The 23222-nt window shown below is 50.1% G+C and overlaps 1 protein-coding gene across 1 annotated transcript in view; it reads left to right on the forward strand.

Moving 5' to 3' along the window:
- The window catches only part of lamc1 (laminin, gamma 1), a 47331-nt gene that overhangs the window by 20829 nt on the left and 3280 nt on the right, over window positions 1–23222 (forward strand). Inside the window, exons 2-24 of the mRNA XM_026149130.1 lie at window positions 2443–2747; window positions 10125–10255; window positions 13015–13181; window positions 13312–13500; window positions 14190–14307; window positions 15425–15523; window positions 15663–15799; window positions 15913–16035; window positions 16305–16494; window positions 17068–17180; window positions 17393–17614; window positions 17698–17886; window positions 18136–18384; window positions 18474–18627; window positions 18874–19016; window positions 19715–19893; window positions 19967–20123; window positions 20216–20421; window positions 20509–20588; window positions 20689–20826; window positions 22543–22687; window positions 22761–22910; window positions 22989–23103. Coding sequence (XP_026004915.1) covers window positions 2443–2747; window positions 10125–10255; window positions 13015–13181; window positions 13312–13500; window positions 14190–14307; window positions 15425–15523; window positions 15663–15799; window positions 15913–16035; window positions 16305–16494; window positions 17068–17180; window positions 17393–17614; window positions 17698–17886; window positions 18136–18384; window positions 18474–18627; window positions 18874–19016; window positions 19715–19893; window positions 19967–20123; window positions 20216–20421; window positions 20509–20588; window positions 20689–20826; window positions 22543–22687; window positions 22761–22910; window positions 22989–23103 — 3699 coding nt within the window. The remainder of the gene's footprint in view (window positions 1–2442; window positions 2748–10124; window positions 10256–13014; window positions 13182–13311; window positions 13501–14189; window positions 14308–15424; window positions 15524–15662; window positions 15800–15912; window positions 16036–16304; window positions 16495–17067; window positions 17181–17392; window positions 17615–17697; window positions 17887–18135; window positions 18385–18473; window positions 18628–18873; window positions 19017–19714; window positions 19894–19966; window positions 20124–20215; window positions 20422–20508; window positions 20589–20688; window positions 20827–22542; window positions 22688–22760; window positions 22911–22988; window positions 23104–23222) is intronic.

A 23222-nucleotide genomic window follows, 5' to 3' on the forward strand; every position in this document is an offset into this window, starting at 1 on the left:
GGGTGAAGGAGCTTTGGTGCACCCGGCTCTCCTGGGTGAGGGGTATGTTTGCTTCGCTCCACCAGCGTGCTCAGTCGCTGTAGCTAAGCGCTCGTAGTCATTTTAAGGATGGCTGACCTGTTCTGTGATTTAGGTAAAAAGACGAGAATGAAACAAATGTCAAATATGTGAAACGGACACGTCGTCCAGCTGCAGGCGAGGCTGTTAACCCTTCACCTCTATAGCTCTTGTTAACTCCCTGTAATTCATCTCCATAAAACCTGAATCATCTCAGATTTATGAGGGTTTATTCTGCTGGAAGGCTCCACCTGCTCTCATAGAGCCACGTCTGCCAGAGTTTTAAGTTTCATCAACTTTCCTCTGTGCATGCTGGGAAACGGATGAAAGATGGTGGCAGCATGAAGATGGCTCCTCGTCAGCAGGAGCTCGGTTCATCCTCGGTTTGTTTTTCCAGTCTGTGTGGCTTCCTCTTTGTGTTCTCAGGACGGCGCTTTGTCGTCTGTCTGCAGCGTCACTTCCTGCGGGCCCCTCCGGCCTCCTGTCCCAGCAGCCACCTGGACTTTGTTTGCCTCCCGATTGCTGCGACAACAGACGCTTTTGTCCCGTCCGTGAGGATGCGGAGGCGTGTTTCTGTGCGGTTTCTGAAGAGACGTCACCGACGGGTTTGTGTTCCTGTCAGTGGCGTTCGTCTCCTCTGACGCCTCTTCATAAACCTTTGATCCGAGGCCGGCGAGGCTCCACGGGACGTTTGCAGGTCCCACGTGTTCGCCGTCAGATCTGAATGAAACGGCCTTTTATTCTGAAACTGGTGAACTTCACTCAGCCCAGTTTGTTCCAGGAACTGAACCGGCTGTGGAGGAATGTGTGGGAAACCATGACGGAGCGCTTCCTTTTCATGCTGTGATCTCTGCGAGCACACAGACCTGTGAGGGGACGTTCTGGGGAGGCTACATAAAAGCAGCACGGTTGGTGTTCAGACCTCCGTCCACCCGAGGCCCGTTCTGCTCCCCTCACAAACGTCACCTCAGCGTCTTCCTTTTGTTTGATCTTGTTGCTCCATCTCTGCGTTTGAGCCGTTTCCCACCTGTGATGGGAACAGCTTTTGTTTTATGACTCTGTAAATATGTAATCATGAATGTTTGAAGGATATTTCAAACTCGATTACTGTAAACAGCCTCACAAGGCCGACACTTTGGGAACGCAGTGACACACATTTAATCCGTTCTGAACATTTTCTTCACGTCTGGTTTTCATTCTTCTAAGAAAACACCTCCACCCATGTTTGACTTACCAATGGCCAGTGTCCATGCTTTTATTTTGACAGTCTACAGTGTTGTGGCCCCTGATTATAACTCGGCGGCTCTGCGTGACGGTTGGTCCTGGATCTGCTGTGGAGAGCAGGTTCACGGCGGCTGGTTTCAATCGTCTGTCACATCAGGAAATAAAAACATCTGCTTCTGTTTGTTTCACGCCGAGTTTGGTTTGCGGTGAAAAGACGAAGCGAGCGTGTTTGTGAAGATGAAAGCAGCACAGTAGCAGTTTGGTCTTCATGAGATGTGCTGATGCGTCCCTGATCCAGCGCTCCAGGGTCGGTGCTGTTTGTTAAACCGCTGCGTGAAATTTAAAACCTTCAGCCTGACCTCTGATTGGCCGCCTGTGTTTGCAGCGCTGTGTGAACGGAGCGGCCGGTAATTCAGAAAATGAAACCTCAGCGGTGACGTCGCATCCACCGAGGCTTTGATTGTGAGCAGTAAATGGGCTCATAAACTCAGTGTGGTCCTCAGAGCGTCACGCACACACGGGGAGGACGCCGGCGGCGTGTTTGCTGTTGCTTCATTGTTTCCTGTAATAAACTGCAGCTCTTTGTGCGCTTCAGTCCTATCAGCAGCTTCACCTTTATTTGCCGTTGACACAGAGGGGCCCCTCCAGACCGGGGCCCTGTCAGCGCACTGTTTACAGAGCAGATTCTTTGGCTGAGCAAACAGCCGTACCCCCCGCCGCCCGGCTCAAACGCGGCGGCCTCCCTTTGCTCGCTGACTGACGGCTGCTGGAGCGCTCAGGCCGACCTGCTCAGACTCGCCAAATATGCGGAGACCGTCCGCAGCCCCGAGTGTCGCAGTCAGAGGAAGAACTGCACTTCACATTCCTGCTCAGCATTTCCCAAATCGCCCGAGATCATCCCCCCGACAGCGCCCGAGCGGGCGTCAGGAAACAGTCCTGCAGAGACACGATGCTCCGCAGAGATCCTCAGGTTACAGTCAGGGCGGAGGTACAGCTGCATCCAGCTGTGCTGTGCATGGTTTAACCTCCGCCCTGGAGCATCAGTATTTTTGATCCTGCAGCTCGTCCGACTCTCAGCTTCTTTCGGTCTGCAGGTTTTTAGTCTCCTTCCATCTGTTACACAAACTAAACCTAACCTAACGCTCCTCCCTCTCTCTGCAGGTAAGGCCTTCGACATCACCTACGTCCGCCTCAAGTTCCACACCAGCCGGCCGGAGAGCTTCGCCATCTACAAGCGGACCAGCGAGGGCAGCCCCTGGGTGCCGTACCAGTACTACAGCAGCTCCTGCGAGAAGACCTACCAGAAAGCGAACCGCGGCTTCATCCGCACCGGCCAGGACGAGCAGCAGGCGCTCTGCACCGACGAGTTCAGCGACATCTCGCCGCTCACGGGAGGAAACGTGGCCTTCTCCACGCTGGAGGGACGGCCCAGCGCCTACAACTTCGACAACAGCCCCGTCCTCCAGGTGAGCGCGTTTTTACTTCTGATTTTACCTCATGAATCACTTTTAAAGGCTCTGAGAGCAGAAACAACATCAGCTCCACAGAAAAGTGATGTTAGAAAATCTGAAAACAGAAATGTGACGAGAATCATGTTGAGGCACAAATTTGACCTTTAATCCTTTTAAAAGTGTCTTCTGTTCTTCATAAAGTTCTTATTTAGAAATAAAATAAGGACACCGTTTGAGCCTCAGTAACTACGGATGAAGGCATGCGTGTGACGCCACCTGAGACATCGTGACTCCTCCCCTCACAGAACGAGAAGCCGGAGGTTACGCCGCACATCTGGGCACAGGGAGGTTTAGTTTGATAAAGAGCAGCAGCTCCGTGAAATCGGAGTTCGGTGGGAGTCGTTCACACAGTCGGAAAAGCTCACGTGAACCAGATCGCTGCTTTCCCCTAAACAAACTCTCCGTAACCATCAAAGATTCTTTGTCTTTTGAATATTCGATTTGTTCCCTTGGAGCCTGAAACTGATGAAATATTCCCAGAATGAAGGGAAAGTTTCAGACATCAGCATCTGCAATGCTTTTGTAAGCGAGTGTTCCCTCGTTCTGCAGACAGAAGTTCTTGAGCAGCACCGCCTGCGCTGCGACCCGCTTCCAGGCGACGCCCCCGGATTTCCCAGCTCGGTTTGGCCCGAGCGCCCGGCAGCTGGAGCGCGCTCCTCGTTGTCCCCTCCTCTTCCTGTCGCCCGTCAGCGTGTTTGTGATTGCTTCATGAGCAGGAAGCAGAGTCTGTGTTCATTCCTCTCGCCTCAGTTTTTGTTTTGTAAGGTCACTCTGAGACACACACACACACACACACACACACACACACACACACACACACACACACACACACACACACACAGAGACACACACACACAGACACACACAGACACACACACACACACACACACACACACACACAGACACACACAGACACACACACACACACAGACACACACACACACACACAGAGACACACACACACACAGAGACACACACACACACACACACACAGACACACACAGACACACACACACACAGACACACACAGACACACACACACACACACAGACACACACACACACAGAGAGACACACACAGACACACACACAGACACACACACACACACACACACAGACACACACACACACACACACACACACACACACACACACACACACACAGACACACACACACAGAGACACACACACACACACACACACACACAGAGACACACACACACAGAGACACACACAGACACACACAGACACACAGACACACACACAGACACACACAGACACACACAGACACACACAGACACACACACACACACACACACACACACACAGTGCACTAAATACAGTTTATAGGTTTTATCAGTAACAAGAGGAACACTGAGTTTCCCACAGTCATCACACTGGAGGTGAAGAAACACGAATGATGCAGTGGGAGAGACTCTCATGATGAATGTTCCTCTGTCAGACTCTGCGGGAGAGTTTGTGGCATCAGTGACTCACATTATTCATTTAGAGCTGATGTGTTTTAATCAGGACGGTCCTGAAAGGAGGCTGTGTGTAAGTATTTATTCTGAAAACAGCGAGTGACAGAAGGTCCTGATGGATGGACGGAGCTGCCCGTCCATCAGCGTTTCGTCTACTTTGCTGGTTCGGTTTTTATCAGATGAATTTATTCGTGCACTGTCTGCAGACGGTGTTCCTCATAGCTGCTGCAGGTCTCCGGGACATGCTGGAGATCAGATCTTCATGCATGGAGATCCTTTTTAAGGACGGATCATATTTCAGTCAGGATCTGACGCAGCTCGTTGTTTCTGAACCGTCGTCAGTTTTCAGTAAGGTCGGTCCTTAAAAAGCCGAAGCCCACGAACTCTGAAAGTCTTTCGTGTTATTTTTCAGTCTTTTCCTATTTTAGAACATTTGATTTATTTAAGTTTGGCTTGATTTTAAAGACGATATTAAAACAAAGACTAAACGTTGAGAAGAGTCAGCTGATGATAAACCACCAGCCATGACCTGACGTGACCTGTGTGCTGGTGATTAACTCAGGAAGTATATGATCCGAGGAACTCAAAATACAAATCTGCTGTTGCGCTCTCCGCCTTAACCTCAGATAACTAAACCCCGACGGAGGTTCAGGTGTCGATTGGCTCAGATGAAGGCTTGTTAAAAAGTGCAGCTGGTCCGGTTATCTGCTGACCGTTTTAAAGGCCGGTTCTTCTCCCATCTCCGACATTCATGCGGCATAAACGCATCCGGCCCGTCCAGCAGCTGCAGATCCTCACGCTGTCCCATCCAGGAAGCCGGAGCAGCCTCGTCTCCAAATCGCCGCTGTCTAAACTGTAGCGAACATTTGTTTGCCATCAATCAACTGCAGCTCCGTGCCAGTGTGGAGGCCTCGCCCGGGATGTGTTTTCTTGAAGGAAGAATGCTGCTTGGTTTTAGGAAGTCCTCCGGGAATCACAAACATTCAGCCTGGAAACAAACAGCCTGTCAGGAGGCGAACGAGAGCGAGCAGAGACGCAGCCAGTGATTATTTTAGAGGTGGAATAAACGTCCAGCTTCAGCTGTTTAGTCTGCAGCGTGTCAAGTCTTCCACATTAAAACTGCTCCACGGATTGAAATCTTAATCCGTTCTTCCTCGAGTCCAAGAGGGGGAAATTCCCAGAGATGTCCTGAAAGTGCTGCTGGGATTTTGTCCAGATGCGCTGTGAGCGTCCGGGACGAAAGATCCGACTCGTCTCCGTTAGCCGACCGACGTCAGCTGCAGATAGGGCTGCTCAATTAATCGAATTTTAATCACGATTACGATCTGGGCTTTCAACGATCATTAAAAATGACGGAGCCGATTATTAGCCCCTCCCTCATTTATCCGCGACACCTTAAAGGCCGGTCCGTGAAAATATTGTCGGGCATAAACCGTCCGTGGCGCAAAAAAGGTTGGAGACCGGATGATTAAGAGGAAGCTCGGAAAGCTAAGCAGAAGTTATTTGGAGAGGAGAGTGACTGCTGTTGGTTGAAAAGAGAGGTAAAAAAAAAACTTCAGTGGTGTTGCACACTATGTTATATTATTTTTTAAAGTCATTGTTAACCCTTTAAAGCCGGTCAGAGCAGCACGCTCCGTTTTGCGTAACTATTTTTAAATCCCGGTAGCTCTGCAACCACGTGAGCTAGCGCAATAATTTGTTTTGCATATGAAACCGGAGGAGTTGTACTTACATCTGATGCCATCAGCTTGTCCTCGGTCACGGTTTCCTTCCACATAAAGCTTTGCAAAAACTGCATAAAAAGCGCTTGCAGGAACAAAAACATAATATTTCAGAAACACGCTTTGCCGATCCGATCAGCTGTTCGTAACATTTCCCACATTGAAACAGACGTCAGCGCGAACTATCACATGTCCGCCATTTCCTGCTCGAAACCGGAAGCGACGTCATTTTCGCGGGAAATGTAGTTTTTTACTTGTAGGCCTTAAAAGCCTATACTGGTGTTTTTATAAGTCATGTTTGACTCTATACTTTTCTGAATAGTTGCTGGGATGCTTAGAACTCGAATTGCACAGCTGGAAATAGTTTATTTTGATGCACCTGCTGTTTTCTTTGCAAATTTGCATCATAGGATTGTTTTTTGTTTTTCCTGCAGTATATAAAAATAAAACTATGAAGACACTCAAAATAAATTTCCTGTTGTTGTAAACTATTTTTTGCAACTTTTTTGTATTTAAAGTTTTGAGGGATAAACCTCTTAAATTTCTCCAAGTAGAAATATATGTAAAAAACAAAACAAAAACGACTTTCAATTTTTTTTTGTAGTTTATTGCACTTTTTTGCAATTAATGTAGTTACTATGGACTTAATGCATACATATTATTAAAATATGGGCTATAACAGTTGTATTGATGTATAGCAACTTGAAATGCTCCCACAAATGGCACTACAACATGTAAAAAAAATAATATAAGCTCTGGCGGACTTGGTTCTATGGTAGGTCTTAAGGGTTAAATAAATATCGTCAAATAATCGTGATTATCATTTTTGCCATAATCGAGCAGCCCTAGCTGCAGACGTACCTGTGTCTTCCCGGGTGTTTCCAGAATGTGTAACTCAGGAACAGTGAGCCTGCTGGGGCCACGTTACGCAACATTAACGGTTGTAGCTCCGGTTGTAGCGCACACCTAAAAGCGTGGGAACAGACTGTCACTGCGCCTGTAACTGGAGGTGGCGCCCTCTGCTGGCTCGTTTCAGCCAAACATCGGTTAAAAACCCAAAGACGTCGATTCCAACACGATGCCGTAAACGAGCAGAGCGCTCAGACCCTTTGAGCTCAGTCTGTTTGAAACGAAGGACACAGCTCAGACAGGAAATGACATCAGCAAGCTAACAGGAAGTCTGGTTCACTTCATTTCAAAAATAAAAAACTGTTCCTGTCCTTTTCCTGCATCTGCCATGTCTCGTTATCTTTTCCAAAACGTTGTGTTTTCTGTTTTTTGAAGGGGTTTCCCACCTCGGGGCCACCGTAGGAAAAGAAACCCGGAGCGTGACATCTCCATCAGCCACTTTAACATGTTAGCTAACTTTCATGTAACGGTCGCGACATTTAAGGCTGATTTTTGTCGTGGAAGCACAAAGTGGAGTAAATGTGGTGTCGTTGGTCAGCAGATGGGTTATAGTTCAGCAGCTGCAGACGTGAGTCTGACAGGAAAGAATAAAATGATCGATCTAAATGTAATAAAGATCCTGTGGATGTCTAAGGCCACAGTCCTCGGTGAGGATGGTCCAGCAGGGGTGAATCAGGGATGTTGCATTTCTCTGCGGCTCACTCAGAAACAGTTAGAGGTGAAAAGTCGGGCCTGTAAACACTTGTGCCAGCAGCTCTCGGCTGTATTTAACGGCGTGATGGTTGATCGTCTGCCCGTTGAGGTGGACGCTCTCAGCTGCTGGTTATTTCCCGCTCAGAGATGACAGACAGCAGGAATGTCACAGAGCGACAAACAGCCGTCTGACGCCTCCGGCAGGCCGCCGCCTCCAAAAAGATCCTGGCTTTGGTATAAATAGCTCGATGCCAGCGAGACAAATAAGGAAGTTTAGAGCTGAGCTGCAGAGCTAAATCTGTTCATTTACACGGAGAGGAAGTACGAGGCTCGAAGGAAGCAAGGGAGGAAATGACGAGCCGTGAAAATGCTTTTCCAGAAGGCTTCGGCTGATCGCTTTTCCAAACTGGGATGGGTCATGTGATGGGGCAGACTGCCTGAACTGAAACATAGTCAAAGGTTACACTGAAAATATTACCAATAAAAAAATGAACTGGTTGTTTTATCAGCGTTTAAATGAGTTTACAGCTTCCTAATCGGCTGATATCGCTCCACCGATCACATCAGAGTGTAACAGAGTTACGTGGCAGCTAATTCTGCATAAATGCCGTCTTTCTCTGAGCATCTTAGAAGTTTTGTGTCTGGATAAAGGTGGACTGTGGGACCAACTTAGTAATGCACATGTGGAGGGTTTGAAAGGAGGAAACACAGTATAGCTGTGACTTCATTGGCCAGCATTTCCTCAAAGAGCAGCCTTTGGTCTCAGGACGCCATCATGGAAGTGAGAAACCTGCAGTTCCTGTAGCGTCCACTGGAGGCTCCAGCATTCCTTTATAACTCGCCTAGATTAGTTTGCATTAGGGGCGTGGCCTCTATTCAATTTATTTAGATTCAGTTTTATTTATACAGCGCAAAATCACAACAACCGTCCTCAATGTGCTTTATATTATAAGGTCGACCCTACAATAATACATACAGAGAAAATGATATGATATGAATCATATGACCCCCTGTGAGCAGGATTTTGGTGACAGTGGGAAGGAAAAACTCCCTTTTAACAGGAAGAAACCTCCAACAGAACCAGGCTCAGGGAGGGGCGGGGCCATCTGCTGTGATTGGTTGGGGTGAGAGAAGGAAGACAGGATAAAGACATGCTGTGGAAGAGAGACAGAGGTTAATAACAGATATGATTCAATGCAGAGAGGTCTGTTAATACATAGTGAGTGAAGAAGAAACACCCAGTGCATCATGGGAATCCTCCAGCAGCCTACGTCTATTGCAGCATAACTAAGGGAGGATTCAGGGTCACCTGGTCCACAGAAGAGCGGCCTGATTATTTAAGACCTTGTAGATGAGGAGCAGGATTTCTGGATTTAACAGGCAGCCAGTGAAGGAGAAATCTGGCTCTAAAAACCAAGAGTGGTGGAGGCCGGCACGCTGAGTCTGTGGAGCTCCTGGTCATGGAGTAGCCTCTATAACAAGAAAGCACAGCTTCATGTTTCAGGAACCGGCTGTCGTGTTCAGAGCAGATTATTTGTGTTGCTCATGTTGGGAATGAACCCAGGAAGTTGTTTCAGTGCCGGTCGGCTGTGTTACCAGGCTACATGTGTGACACGGTTACATCAACATTTAACCGTCGTGCTCGGTGCTTTCAAGGCTTTATGCTCTGCTTGTTTCCTGTGAGGGTCTTCACAGGATTACCTCAGGACAGGTAAACTTCCTGTTTCCGAGCCTGTGAGTCGCAGGCTGTTCCACATTCCCAGCACTTGTCCGAGGATTTAACAGGCATGCGCGAAGTCACAGTTTTTCTGAGTGGGCGGACAAACATGGAGCAGGTCTGACAGCGGGCCAGCTCGCTTATATTCAGCTCCACTTTCCCCTCGAGCCGTCGCTTCGTCTTCAGCTTCTCCGAAGCTTCAGGCCTGAAGAGCTTCCTGCTGAACGGAGCTATCGCTGGCTTTCCCACGAGGCGGGATGTTGAGTAACTTTCTTTATCCTCTGAAACACAACAGGTGTCCTGAGTAATTCCCTCCATCTGGATCTTGTATCGTAAGGCCAAGAAAATAAATTCATTTCTGTGGAAATGTCACAGTGTGAGGGCCTGCTGGTGTCTGCGTCACTGTTTTTCCCACAGCTGGAACTGAAACCACTTCTCTGTTTGCAGAGTACAAAAACCAGGATGTTTCACACGCCTGCGTTTGCTTTGAGTTTAATTAAAGTAATCAGATTACTGGGTGAGGTAGTCATGCTCTCTTCAGTGTGATCTTAAATCACTCTTGGGGCAGAATCGGCACAAACATGCTGAGGCTCATCCAGCAGTGACATCGTTCCAGCTGTTTGGATAAACGGGAGAAAAACCAAATAGTTTTAAATATTTCTTTAGTAGTTGGATCATAAAGACATAAATTATTTCCAGCCAATCAGGACATCAGAGCATGGTCAGGTGTATGAGCATGCTCCGTTGGCAGGTGATGCTCCTCTGTTTGCCCTCGTGTGTCTAACGCAGCATCCATGTTGTGTCTGTTGCAGGACTGGGTGACGGCCACCGACATCAGAGTGACCCTGAACCGGCTCAACACATTCGGAGACGAGGTCTTCAATGACCCCAAGGTCCTCAAGTCCTACTACTACGCCATCTCTGACTTCGCGGTGGGAGGAAGGTAAAGCCTCAGATTCACTGCAGGTCCTGTTTTTCAGTCGAGTCCTCCGGCGGAGCTCTGCTCTGCGGTCAGGTCCCGCCGTGTCACTGTGTGGTCCGCTTCCTTGTGACCGGCGCAGGATCCACACTAGAATTCGTTTTCGACAGGCATTACTCGAGTGTTGCACGGAGCACGACTCTGCAGCCATAATCTGTTTGAATGTGGAGCACATTTCCCTTACACCGCCAGCATTCCTGAAATTCCTAGCCGGCAGGGCCAGATTATAGGGAAACCGGAATGAGGCGGTCCGACAGCCGTGACGGATGGAAGAAAAGGGGCGATTCCCGAGCCGAGCACCTGGAGGATTTAACCTTTACTTGTCCCAGGAGGAGATTTTCCTTCTGCACCTTCACCTGGATCTACCTGAGCGTGCTCAGCTGGCAGCTCTGTGGGCAGATTTATCTGCACTTTATTATATCAACACTTTTCATTGTGCAATTCTGCCAGTGACTCATTCATGCAAACACACAGCTCATGAACGCTCCTTTGAACTCCTTGAACTCGTGCAGCAGCTTGAAGCAGGTAGAGACTTTCTGAAAGCAGCAGCTCGCTGCTCATTGGACAGAAGATCACCTGGAGTTTTTCCCGTTTGCTCACGTTTTGGCCGGGAGGGAGCAAAGGGTTTAAATCCAGCTTAACATGTGTGATGTTCAGGATTTCTTTCATGCTTCTCCCTCCGTGCCTGCTCGGGTTCGACTGAACCTCCAACAATCTTTCTGTTTTTGAGGTCTTGTGAATTATGTGTAACCAGGAAGGTTTCTGATCCTGTGTAAACCCAGGACACAGCCACGGAGACGATGATCTTTATAGTTTGCTGTGAAGCGGGCGCAGCGATTTATTGAATTGTGTGCAAACGTGAAAATACAGCTTTTAATCCAAAAACGGAGTTTAACGGGCTCGTGAGTGAATCTTTGGTGTGACCTCCTTCAGCACAGCGTGAGCTCTGCTTTCTTTACGTATCGTTCGGAGCTCTTCTCCGTCAGGCTGATCCCACCAGCTGAAATCTGCTCCAACCACGATGGAGCCTCCACCTTGTTGCACAGAAGGACCTCTGTCCCGACCTCCTCCCTGAACCAAATCTAGATTTATCAGATTTCCCATCAGAACGGTTCCACTGATCAGTCCAGGTCTTCTATAGTGTGCATGCTGGGGCTGGGCCATATCAAACCGTTCACGGTGATACTGGTATAATGTTGGGCAACGATAAGAAAATGAAATATGGCGATAGAATATGGGTAAAACACGCATGTGCAGTGTTTTCATACGCACATGGCGGTGACGGAGAATGAGAAGGGCGAAAGCAGATCGTTGAATGAAACGGATGAATGAAATGAAACGGCAGCTACATTTAGCCACAGCCACCCTGGGGCGCACTGACAGAGGCGAGGCTGCCGGACACTGGCGTCACCGGGCCCTCTGACCACCACCAGCAGGCTACGGGTGAAGCGTCTCGCCCAAGGACACAACGACCGAGACTGTCCAAGCCGGGGCTCGAACCGGCAACCTTCCGATTACAAGGCGAACTCCCAACTCTTGAACCACGATTGAACCAGAACTGGTTTGTAAAAATGCTGCAGCTTCAGTGGTGTGGAACTGGTTTGGCTTTCGTCCCTCAGATACACAACAAAGCACTATTTTTGGTAGCGCATGCGAGCGGGCCGTCGTTATTACCGTGTTTCTTGGAAAATACGGCGCACTTACAATCAATCGGAGCATTACGGCTATCGTAGGCAGGAGCCTCGCGGAGTGATGCGTACAGGTGTCCTTTCTCTGCGCCGAGGTGAGCCAGGCTTTCAGCTCTGAGAATCACCTCGTTGGTGTAAAAATACTTGGTTGTCAAACTGTTATCTCTAACATTTTTCATTTGAACTAAAGAAATGGGAGCAGACGATGTTTTTGCGACGGGCCGATGGAAACAAAGAGCTTAAAACTGGTTCTTTGCTCGGTGGTCCAAAGAAAAACTTTGAAAGAGCTTCAGAAATCCCGAACTCGAGAGCACCTCAGTAAAGTTTGGCTCCTTTGAAGCAGCACATAAAGAAAGGACTCGAGACTTTTGCACAAAAGTGTGTGGCTCTGTCCCGCTAACGGCCACAGACTGCCTCCTTCTGCTCTTGAGGAGTGATTGTGGGGACATCTCACTGAAGCCTTCGCACTCACCGCAGGAGAATAAAGGACGTGTTGTCCCACGGAGGATCTGTGCGTCACTAGATGGCGGCGTATCTCCGACACATTCCTCAGCGCTGCTCGTGAGTCGCGCTGACTGTTTATCTGTGCGCTGCTTTATCGCTCCTTCGTTCTGTGCCGTGAGCTCCAGAAGGGCTCAGGCTGCATGCTGAAGTCTGCACGTTTACAGTATTAAACCCGCTGCACACTGACTCAGTGCTGTAAGCCCGAGGCGGTGCAGCTTTAACAGCTCGGAGCACGAACCCAGGCCTCTCTTCCTTCCCACTGTCAGTTTTTCCAACAGCTCGCTGCCAAGAGACACCTGAGACCATAGCCAAAGGTGGCTGCTGAGCAAGTCCCGTCCTGCTGAGGCGGGTGGCTGCGCTCCCTCGGGAGGTTTGAGAAAACCTTTGCTCGGAGCTGAGAGCGGAAAAACCTCATCGGGAGCGAAAACAATGACGACAGTAAACTGAACAAAGAGTTGAGCTTTAATGACGGTGTGTGAGCGTTAGCAGCAACCTGGTCCAGGTGTGACAGGTGTGCTTCTCTACTTCCAGGTGTAAGTGTAACGGCCACGCCAGCGAGTGCGCGAGGAACGATGGAGGACGGCTGGTGTGTAACTGTAAACACAACACCGCCGGCGACGACTGCCAAGAGTGCCAACCGTTCTTCAACGACCGGCCCTGGAGGAGAGCGACGGCCGACAGCCCCAACGAGTGTCTGCGTAAGTCTGCCGCCGCACGTTTGCCCCGTCACCGATGATTTCACTGCGTCACGAGAGATTTTGGTGCATCTTCAACTTTTTCACTGTTACCTGTTTCGGGTCTTTTATTGTGAAACTCTCCATCTCTCAGCCTGCGAGTGTAGCGGGAAGAGTGCCGAGTGTTTCTTCGACGCCGAGCTGTACCGGGCCACCGGTCACGGCGGCCACTGCAGGAACTGCGCCGACAACACGGACGGCCCCAACTGCGAGCGTTGCCTCGACAACTACTACAGAGACCCGGGCGCCAGCCGCTGCCTGCCCTGCCTCTGCAACCCCGTCGGTGAGTGGTGCACACTGGTGTGTGTGTGTGTGTGTGTGTGTGAGTGTGTGTGTGTGTGTGTGTGTGTGTGTGTGTGTGTGTGAGTGTGTGTGTGTGTGTGTGTGTGTGTGTGTGTGTGTGTGTGTGTGTGTGTGTGTGTGTGTGAGTGTGATCGTTTGTTCTCGCGTTGTTTCGAGTGTTTGCTGATTATTTTCTCTATTTGATCTTTTTTTGGCCTTTGTTTGTGTTTATGTGGTAAATGTTTGTGTTCGTGATGCTTCTGGATGTTTTTGCAGCACGTTGAAATCACTTGTTTGCTCTTTGTTACCCGTCTTGACATTCTGTCGACTCCTTGCAGCAGTTTTTCTCTCTGGTGTCAGTTTGTCGGACGTCTCTGTTGTGATTTTTCAGGAAATCTGTCGAGTCGTTTGCAGAGAATCGAAACACAAATTGCAGAAAAGGTTTAAAGATCAGTTTTGGTGATTTTGTAAATGTTTGAGTGAAAACATGTGAAACCGCAGGCATGGACTTTGTGGTTTTCAGCAGTTTTTAACGGAGCGCAGCAGGAAACCACCGCCTAATGTGAGCCAGCTGCTCCACCCGCTCTGCACTGCGACGGCTCATTAATGCAGCTGATTGTTTGCATGTGGTTGGAGGTTAACGTGTGTGTGTGTGTGTGTGTGTGTGTGTGTGTGCGTGTGTGTGTGCAGGCTCTGTGTCCCCTCAGTGTGATGACCGCGGCATGTGTGCGTGTAAACCCGGAGTGACCGGAGAGAAGTGCGACCGCTGCCAGCCGGGACACCACAGCCTGACGGAGGCCGGCTGCAGGTACGCCGCTAACCCCAAACATCAGCTGAGCTCAGACACGCGAGCGTGGCCCGGCAGAGGTCATCAGCTCAGGTTGACCTCCTGCTGGGTGCACGGCTCTCTCACAGCAAACACTTTGAGTATCTCTGTCACTCGCTGGTTTTCCAGCTTGTTTGGTGACTGACGTCAGCCGTCAGCCGGTCAGGAAGTCACGTTTCCTTCTGCAGCAGGTTTGAAAGAGCAGGAGGTTTCCCAGTTCAGGCGCATTTACATTCCAGGTCTCCAGAAACAGCAGAAAACACATCAGCAGCACGACTCGACTGAAAAACAGCAGAAATCACAATGATGTGAAAAATCCGTCCATGCTCTTCCACTCATCCTCTTCAGGGTCGCGACACCGAGCTGCCCCACGTGAGAAACATTTAAAAAATGAAATCATGTATAAAAAATTGGAACAATAAAGTCGGAGCAGAAGAAAACTGGACATAAATCAGGACTGAAGACAGATTTAAATTGTCCTGTGTTTGGTTTTATGTGGGGGGCAGTAACAGAGAGCCCGGCCACCTTTGGGTTTCAGGTGAGAGGCCGAGCTGATCCGTCCTCTGAGCTGACACGCTTTTTCTCTGAAGTCCAGCAGCCGGGCGTCCACAGAGCTCCGGCAGTCCAGCCGGAGGTGACGGAGCCGTGGCGTTCCTGTGTGGGTCAGATACGACTCTGCTGAGCGGAGCTGTCAGCTGCACGGCGCCAGCTTGTTAGAGAGAAGCCGGACGTCTCAGAGACAAACTGAACCGTCCAAAGAGGAGACGTTCTCCCACGTCAGGAGTATTAAACCCCGTTTCAGTGAAGAAGAACTTGAACTTTGACCCAGGAGGAAACAGGGTCAGGTCAAGGGTCACGATTACATGAGCTGAAGTGTTGTTGGCTGCTGGAGAATGACCACTGAGCTGTGAGCGCCCCCTGCTGACTGAACTGTTTCAAACATCTTTTATTAGGAAGTATCATGGTTGTTACAGATTGATAGAACTTATGCCCCTTTTTTCTCCAAGCTAACAAAACAGACAAATAAACAACAACAAAAGAAAGAGAAAACAAACAAACAAAAAACCTGATGAGTCTGACTCTCTCTCTCCCCCATCAGGCAGTGCTCTTGCTCGCCCTCAGGCAGCACGCAGGAGTGTGACGTGAACACGGGTCAGTGTCGCTGCAAAGACAACGTGGAGGGCTTCAGCTGCGACAGGTGACGCACAGTCCCGCCCACACAGGGCGGGGCCCGCCCACAGCCCCGCCCACACACGTTCCGTTAACATGCAGCGAGTGAAAGTGCAGTTCGTGCAGCAGCACGTCACAGGTGTGTTCTTGCTGCTTGTGCCCCTCAGGTGTAAGCTGGGTTACTTTAACCTGGATGAGAACAACCCTCAGGGCTGCACGCCATGCTTCTGCTTCCAGCACTCGTCCGTGTGCGACAGCGCCGACGGCTTCAGCGTCCACACCATCAAATCTGACTTTAGCAGAGGTAACACTGCCTGCAAGCCCCACTCAGGACAGAGATGACCCCACTCTAACTCCACTGTACATGCGCTAATATGTGTGTGTGTGTGTGTGTGTGTGTGTGTGTGTGTGTGTTAGATGATGAGCAGTGGACTGGTCAGGAGCGTGATGGAGCCAGGGGCCAGGTGCAGTGGTCATCCAGCGGACAGGAAATCTTCCTCATCTCAGAGGACTACTTCCCCATTTACTTTGTGGCACCAGGTACACACACACACACACACACACACACACACACACACACACACCAGCAGAGGAGGAGGGGGGTGGCCTATTTTGGCGGTTTGGTCGTTTCTGACTCTGTAGAAGTCGTCTGTGGATTATCCGGTGGGCGTTCTGGGTGCAGACCCAGGAGTCCACACACAGGTGGAGGCCCCACCTCAGAGGCAAGAAACAAAACATGGATTTGTTTTTGTCCCTGTGTGACGCTGCTGCTGATTGGTCGGTGACTCTGACTCGTTTCTGTGTCACAGAGAAGTTTTTGGGGAACCAGGTTTTGAGTTATGGGCAGAACCTGACCCTGAACTTCCGAGTGGACCGGCGGGACAGCCGTCTGTCGGCCGAGGATCTGGTGCTAGAGGGGGCGAACCTGCGGGTGGCCGTCCCCCTCATCGCCCAGGGCAACTCCTACCCCAATGAGAACACGCAGACATATGTGTTCAGGTGAGGCGCCGTGTGTTGTTTTCCCAGTGAAAACCAGTATTTAATCCAGCAAACTGGAGCAGATAATCTGCACCAGTACGTTTGCTCTCAGCGTTAATCTGGAGTTTTGGGTGTAAATTAAACTCATAATCTGAACATAATCATGCAGTTTTTATTTACAACCTGTTCACATAGATTGATTTAATCTGGACTGTCTGGTTGCAGTCCCTGACATGTTTTGCTGACACAGATTATTTGCTGTTAATTTCTTCATAGTCATTTAATCTGGATTAAATTGAAAATATTTTGGTCATAAGATTTAAAATGATTAGTTGAATTGTGAACGCGGGGTGATTACTATTAAACTCCACTAATACTCTCTTAATCTGGATTAAGTTAGTGGTTTGGTGGTAATCTGTTTTGTCCTCCTTGTTTTGCAAATAATCTGGATGAAGCTGTGATATTTGTATGATTCTCAGGATTTGTTTCAGAATCTGCTGATGATGTCAGCTGATTTAAACCCTGTAGATTATTTGATAATCTGATTTTCCTTTTCAATGCTTTTGTCTTTGGTCTGGATTAAATTTGGTTCAGGCTCCACGACAGCACAGATTACCCCTGGAGGCCGACCATCAGCCACGCCGAATTCTACAAACTTCTCCACAACCTGACGGCCATCAAGATCCGCGGCACCTACAGCGACAGGAGTATGCAGCGTGCACGCACGCACACACACACACACACACACACACACACACACACGCACACACACGCACGCACACACACACACACACACACACACACACACACACACGCACGCACGCACGCACGCACACGCACACACACACACACGCGCGCACACGCGCACACACACACTCTTATCGTCTACTATTGTTCACTAATCACTCACACCCTCCAGGTGCTGGTTACCTGGATGATGTCTCCTTGGTGACAGCAAGGCGGGGACCAGGTGTCCCGGCCCGCTGGGTGGAGCAGTGCACGTGTCCTCAAGGTTACCAGGGTCAGCACTGTGAGCAGTGCACGGTTGGATACCGCCGCGCCCAGCCGGAGCTCGGACCCTTCAGCTCCTGCGAGCCGTGCAACTGTAACGGCCACAGCGAGACCTGCAACACCAACACAGGTGAGGGTGGTGTCAGCGCGTCACAGAGGGCTGAGTGATGGGTTCATTAATACTCAGGGCTGCTTTTTCTGTCCTCCACCCAGGAGCGTGCGACTGTCAGGACAACACGGCCGGTCTGAGCTGCGAGCGCTGCCAGGACAGTTTTTATGGCGACGCCACCCAGGGAACGCCAGGTGACTGTCAGCCATGTCCCTGCCCGCCCGGAGCCACCTGCGCTGTCGTTCCCAGAACCAGAGAGGTGGTGTGCACCAACTGCCCCACTGGGACTACAGGTACCAGATGCTAAACTGTCAGCTAATGGTTCCCAGACTGTACTGTTCTTTATTTCCAAACTGCATAGCAGTACCTCGTACCTCAGCTTTCAGAGTAGCCATTAGTCCAGTGTGAGGTGTGTTGTTCTTCCATGCTGTGCCGGTGTCGGGCGTGTCCCCGGTGCCCTGTAGGTTTCATGAAGTGATTAAAAATAGGTTTCCTTGATTAACTGTTACGTGTGCCAATCACGTGACCTCACCTGTGTGCAGGTAAGCGCTGCGAGCTGTGCGATGATGGATTCTTCGGCGACCCTCTGGGTCAGAACGGCGGCGTAGTCCGAACGTGTCGGAGCTGCAAGTGCAGCGGCAACATCGACCCCAACGCCGTCGGAAACTGCAACCGCGAGAACGGAGAGTGCCTCAAATGCATCTACAACACCGACGGCTTCTTCTGCGACCGCTGCAAAGAGGGTTTCTATGGCAACGCGCTGGCCCCCGAGCCTGCCGACAAGTGCAAACGTAAGAGGAGTCCAAAACCGAAATCCTTCCCGTGATGTTTGAATTGCGAGCGCAGCGAGGAAACAGTGTGATCTCTGATTTGTCCCCAGCCTGCGCCTGCTCGCCGCTCGGCACCAGGAACCAGCAGACCAGCTGCTCTCAGGGCACGGGTCAGTGCGAGTGCCTCCCCAACGTGGCCGAACGCGACTGCAGCGCCTGCATGCCCGGCTTCTTCAACCTGCGGAGCGGGAATGGCTGCGAGCGGTGCGTCCAACACGCCCACACATCTGTAGCTGTGCTTCGGTTCTGAGCGCCTTCACGGGCTCACGGCACGAAACCTCAGTCTTAGTCACGCTTACAGCGATAAACTTTAAATTCTCTTTCATTTCCAGCTGACTGGAAACCTGTGATTAGTCGATTCTGAGCAATTCTTCCAGGAAAACGCAAACATGCACGTGTTTCATTGTGTTGTTTACTCATAGATGATGTTCTTCTACTTCCCCCCCACAGGTGCAACTGCAATCCCATTGGCTCCACCAACGGCCAGTGTGACATCGTTACGGGACAGTGCGAGTGTCAGCCGGGCGTCACCGGCCTTCGGTGCGAGCGCTGCGAGACCAACTTCTTCGGCTTCAGCGTGTCTGGATGCAAACGTGAGGAAACTCGATAATGTCACAGCGAGTCCATCGCTGTGACGTTTTAGCGTTACGTGAACAGAACAGGACCCAGAATAGATCCTGGTGGATCTCCTCCGGTCGGAGGTCAGCAGGCACCGGCTCAGGTCTGTTAGAACCAGAAACATGAAGCCATGATCAGCTTTTCAGGGCTTTGCATCAACTGCGTGCACGAGGTGCACCGTGCACCAGGAAGTGTTTAAATCTAGTTTCTGCACCTGCACAGATCCAACCTGCCAACACGCTGTTTTTGATATCATATTGTACGGCTCCAGAATAGATCCTCTGAGAACTTCCTTAACCCTGATACCTGTTTAAGGTAAACACAGCAGTTTGTAATGTCACAGCGCGCCGTCTGTTAGTGTGGAGTAAACTGGGACTGAAAGGCAGGATCCCAGTTTGCATTCCTGCACACTTGGACGCTGCAGCACCTGCTTCAGTGAAGACTCAGACCTTCTCTGCTCTAACAAACTGTAAAGTTCAACTTTATTCAGCCTGCAGTTTGCAGGTCTGAGCCGCGTCGTCTTCCATCACATCAGGCAGAGTTCGAGTCTGTGTGTTAGACAAAACCGAGTCCTGTAACTTTAAGAATCCTTTGAGCGTTCAGGGTGACGAGCTGTGCTGTGTGTATGAGAGCTGTTATTAATGGACTGACGTCCTCGTCTTTGTTCCTGCAGCCTGCGATTGCGACCCCGAGGGCTCCGTGTCGGGTCAGTGTAAGGAGGACGGTCGCTGCGAGTGTCGGCCCGGCTTCGTCGGAGCTCGGTGCGACATGTGTGAGGAGAATTACTTCTACAACCGCTCGGTGCCGGGCTGCCAGCAGTGTCCTTCCTGCTACAGTCTGGTCAGAGACAAGGTGAGCCCGACTCCGAGGCAACGCCTTCGCTCTCCTCGCACAGAGGAGCTAACGTTTCTGTCTGCGCGTCCAGGTGAACCAGCAGAGGCAGAAGCTTCACGAACTGCAGACGCTGATCGATAACCTCGGCTCGGGTCAGGACACCGTCAGCGATCAGGCCTTCGAGGATCGTCTGAAGGAGGCAGAGAGGGCCATCATGGACCTGCTGGAGGAGGCCAAGGCCAGCAAAGGTGAGACCTGAACTGAGATCTGACGTTTGCAGTTTATTTCCTGTTGCTGAGCAGAAAGCCAGACTGAATGTCTGTGACCTTTGACCCCGCAGAAGCGGACCAAGGCCTGCTGGACCGCCTAAACGGCATCAACAACACTCTGACCACTCAGTGGAACCGTCTGAAGAGCATCCGAAACACAGTGGACGACACCGGCACTCAGGCCGACCTCGCCCGGGGCCGAGTACGTGACGCCGAGAACCTGATCGACCGCGCCCGCCAGGAGCTGGACAAAGCCAAGGACGCCATCAGCAAAGTGGTGAGTGAGGGTGCTGTTTCCATGGCGACTAACCGAGCTCTAAGGCATTTGGGGTTTTTTATAAAACACGACTGATGTCATCGACAGGACATCAAACCGCCCGGCGGCACCGGAGCGCCCAACAACCTGACGCTGCTGGCCGAGGAGGCGCGGAAGCTCGCCGACAAGTAAGACCCCACGACACGTGTCATCAACACGCGCTGACGGCCTGACCTTAACCTGAATACTCGTCAAAGACACAAACCGTTTGGACTTTTCTCCCTGCAGACACAAGATGGACGCTGACCAGATTGAGAGGATCGCCAAAGACGCCAACGATACGTCCAACAAAGCATACAACCTGCTGCAGAAGACTCTGGAGAAAGAGAGGAAAACGAGCGAGGAGATCGAGGAGCTCAACACGAAGTACGTCCCACCGCCTGACGAAACCTCACTTTAGTTAGTTTTTCCCTGCCGTCATGGTTACAGGTGGTTTTTGCCTTTTTGTTTTTGATTTGTGAGGTTTTTGTTGCTTTGTGTGAGAAATCCTCCTCGGTTTGGCCCTGTGGAGGTTTTTTGGAGGTTTCGTCTCCCCTTCATTTGTTTTTCATCCTTCACGGTTGCTCTGCTTCGGTTTTGTCCACGTTGTGGTTTTTTGAATCTTCGGTCACATCTGTTCAGTTATTCCATCCCTTTTTTTGAGTCTCTATTTTTTTCTTGTTCTTGTGGTTAATTTGCTTTATTTCGACTCATTCTTGGGACCTTTGTAGTGATTATACGCGGCTCTGTGGTCATTTTGCATCTCTTTGTGGTCATATTGTGTCTCCTGGTCATTATAGCTGTGAGGAATTTTTTTTTTTTTCATTTTTAACTATTTTTATAGTAACTTTCTGAACTCCTTGGTGGTTTCTTTGCATCCCATTTTGTTGGCCAGTTTGTCTCCCCCCAGGGCTCTGGAGTGCAAATGTGACCAAATTTTTCAATGGTGCAACTAAAAAAATCTTAGGTCGCACCGCATCGACCAACTGTTTGAGTAAAAAAAGAAAAAGTGTCTGCAACTCTGAAAGTCTCCGTGTGGTCAACAACAGACGCACGTTATCGTTGTCTAAACCAATCAGAGATAGTCAGGGGCGGGACCTCTCTGATTGGCCGTGGTCCAGTTGAAAGTGCAGGCAGAGAGGGAGGTGAGTAGCTTGAATAAAGCGATATCGATTCATTTAATCCTGAATCGACTTTTAAGTATAACCGTGTTTGGCCAGAAACGCCAGAATCTCAGGTTAAATATTTCCACAAACAGTAAATGAGAGCAGGCACACGGACTCCACACAAAGACGGAAACACAGACCCGAAGCATCAGAATCAGTTTTCTGTTTCGGCTTTCTGACCCGACGGCCCGTACACGGACACGCCGTCGGGGCTGGAAGCCGACAGCTCGCTGATGCGTCGGGTCCGCGCTGTGTTTACGTCTTTTTTGTGTTGATTCTGAGCTGCAGGTTTTGTCTCTCGCCAACCAAAATTCACTGAACCATCTGATAAACATCGTCATGAATTCCCTCTGAGCGTCGCTGTTTTGCTTCCACCACAATAAAACTCACACACGCTGTGTGTGTGTGTGTGTGTGTGTGTGTGTGTGTACTCCAAGAACAGTTTCTCATCTCAAATCTGTTTTCTGTATTATTCATTCTCTTATTATAACACTGCGGTGTTCAGCAATGCGGTTGAAAAACTTGGGTGCGCCTAACTTTTCTGCTGGTGCGGCACCAGTGCAACCGTGGCGACCCGTTAGTCTAGAGCTCCGCCCCTTCAGTCATTTTCCTTTTGTCGTTACTTTGCTTCTTAAAGTCATTTTTCATCCCTTTATAATACCATAATAATGCCAATCGCTGGAATTAATACTGAAGTTTTTGGGATTCTTTTAATGTTATTTGATGCTCTGCAGCTCGTCCACACGGGCTCTCGTGCATCCAGCAAGCTGTTCATCAGATCGTTTTGGAAAGGACAGAAACGTACAGCTCGTTCTTTGGTCTCACAGCTGGCTTCAGATCCAGAGTGATTTTTGTTGTCAGACATTTCCTTCAAAGATGGAAGAGGAAGAGTCGTTGAGCAGACTTCCTGATCGTCTGTGTTTTGTGTCCTGTCCAGGTACAACGAGGCGAAGGAACTGGCCAAGAGGCTGGAGAAACAGGCCACCAAGGTTCAGACCGAGGCCGAGGAGGCCGGAAACAAAGCTTTGAAGCTCTTCGCTAACCTGACCAGCCTCCCGCAGATCGACACCAAGGCCCTGGAGGTGAGAGATGGACGCCGCAGTTTAATGTGAAACAGCGGAGGAAAAGTGTCGTAACTCACGTTTCTGTTTTCAGGAGGATGCCAATAAGATCAAGAAGGAGGCGGCAGACGTCGACAAGCTGATCGATAAGACGGAGAAGGAGTACAACGACCTCCGAGAAGACCTGAAGCCCAAAGAGCAGGAAGTGCGCAAACTGCTGGATAAAGGCAAAAGTGAACAGCAGGTGAGTTCAGGGCCTCTGGGAGCTTCTCAAGAGAAAAAAACGCAACACACAAAACTGTTTCCTCTTCCTGTGCAACAGACGGCCGATCAGCTGCTCGCTCGAGCCGACGCCGCCAAAGCTCTGGCCGAGGAGGCGGCGAAGAAGGGCCAGGCGACGTTTAAGGAGGCTCAGGACATCCTGGACAACCTCAGAGGTACCCGAGTGTCCGCCGTTCACCGGTTTCTGTCCGTGCTGCGTTATTGGTCCGTTCAAAACAAGATAATTAATAAAAAAATCCTGTAAAACTGTCCATCGAGGCTTTGAGTTGACTTT

Source organism: Astatotilapia calliptera, chromosome 18 (genome assembly GCF_900246225.1).
Source record: "Astatotilapia calliptera chromosome 18, fAstCal1.2, whole genome shotgun sequence".
In the NCBI taxonomy this organism is placed as follows: Eukaryota; Metazoa; Chordata; class Actinopteri; order Cichliformes; family Cichlidae; genus Astatotilapia; species Astatotilapia calliptera.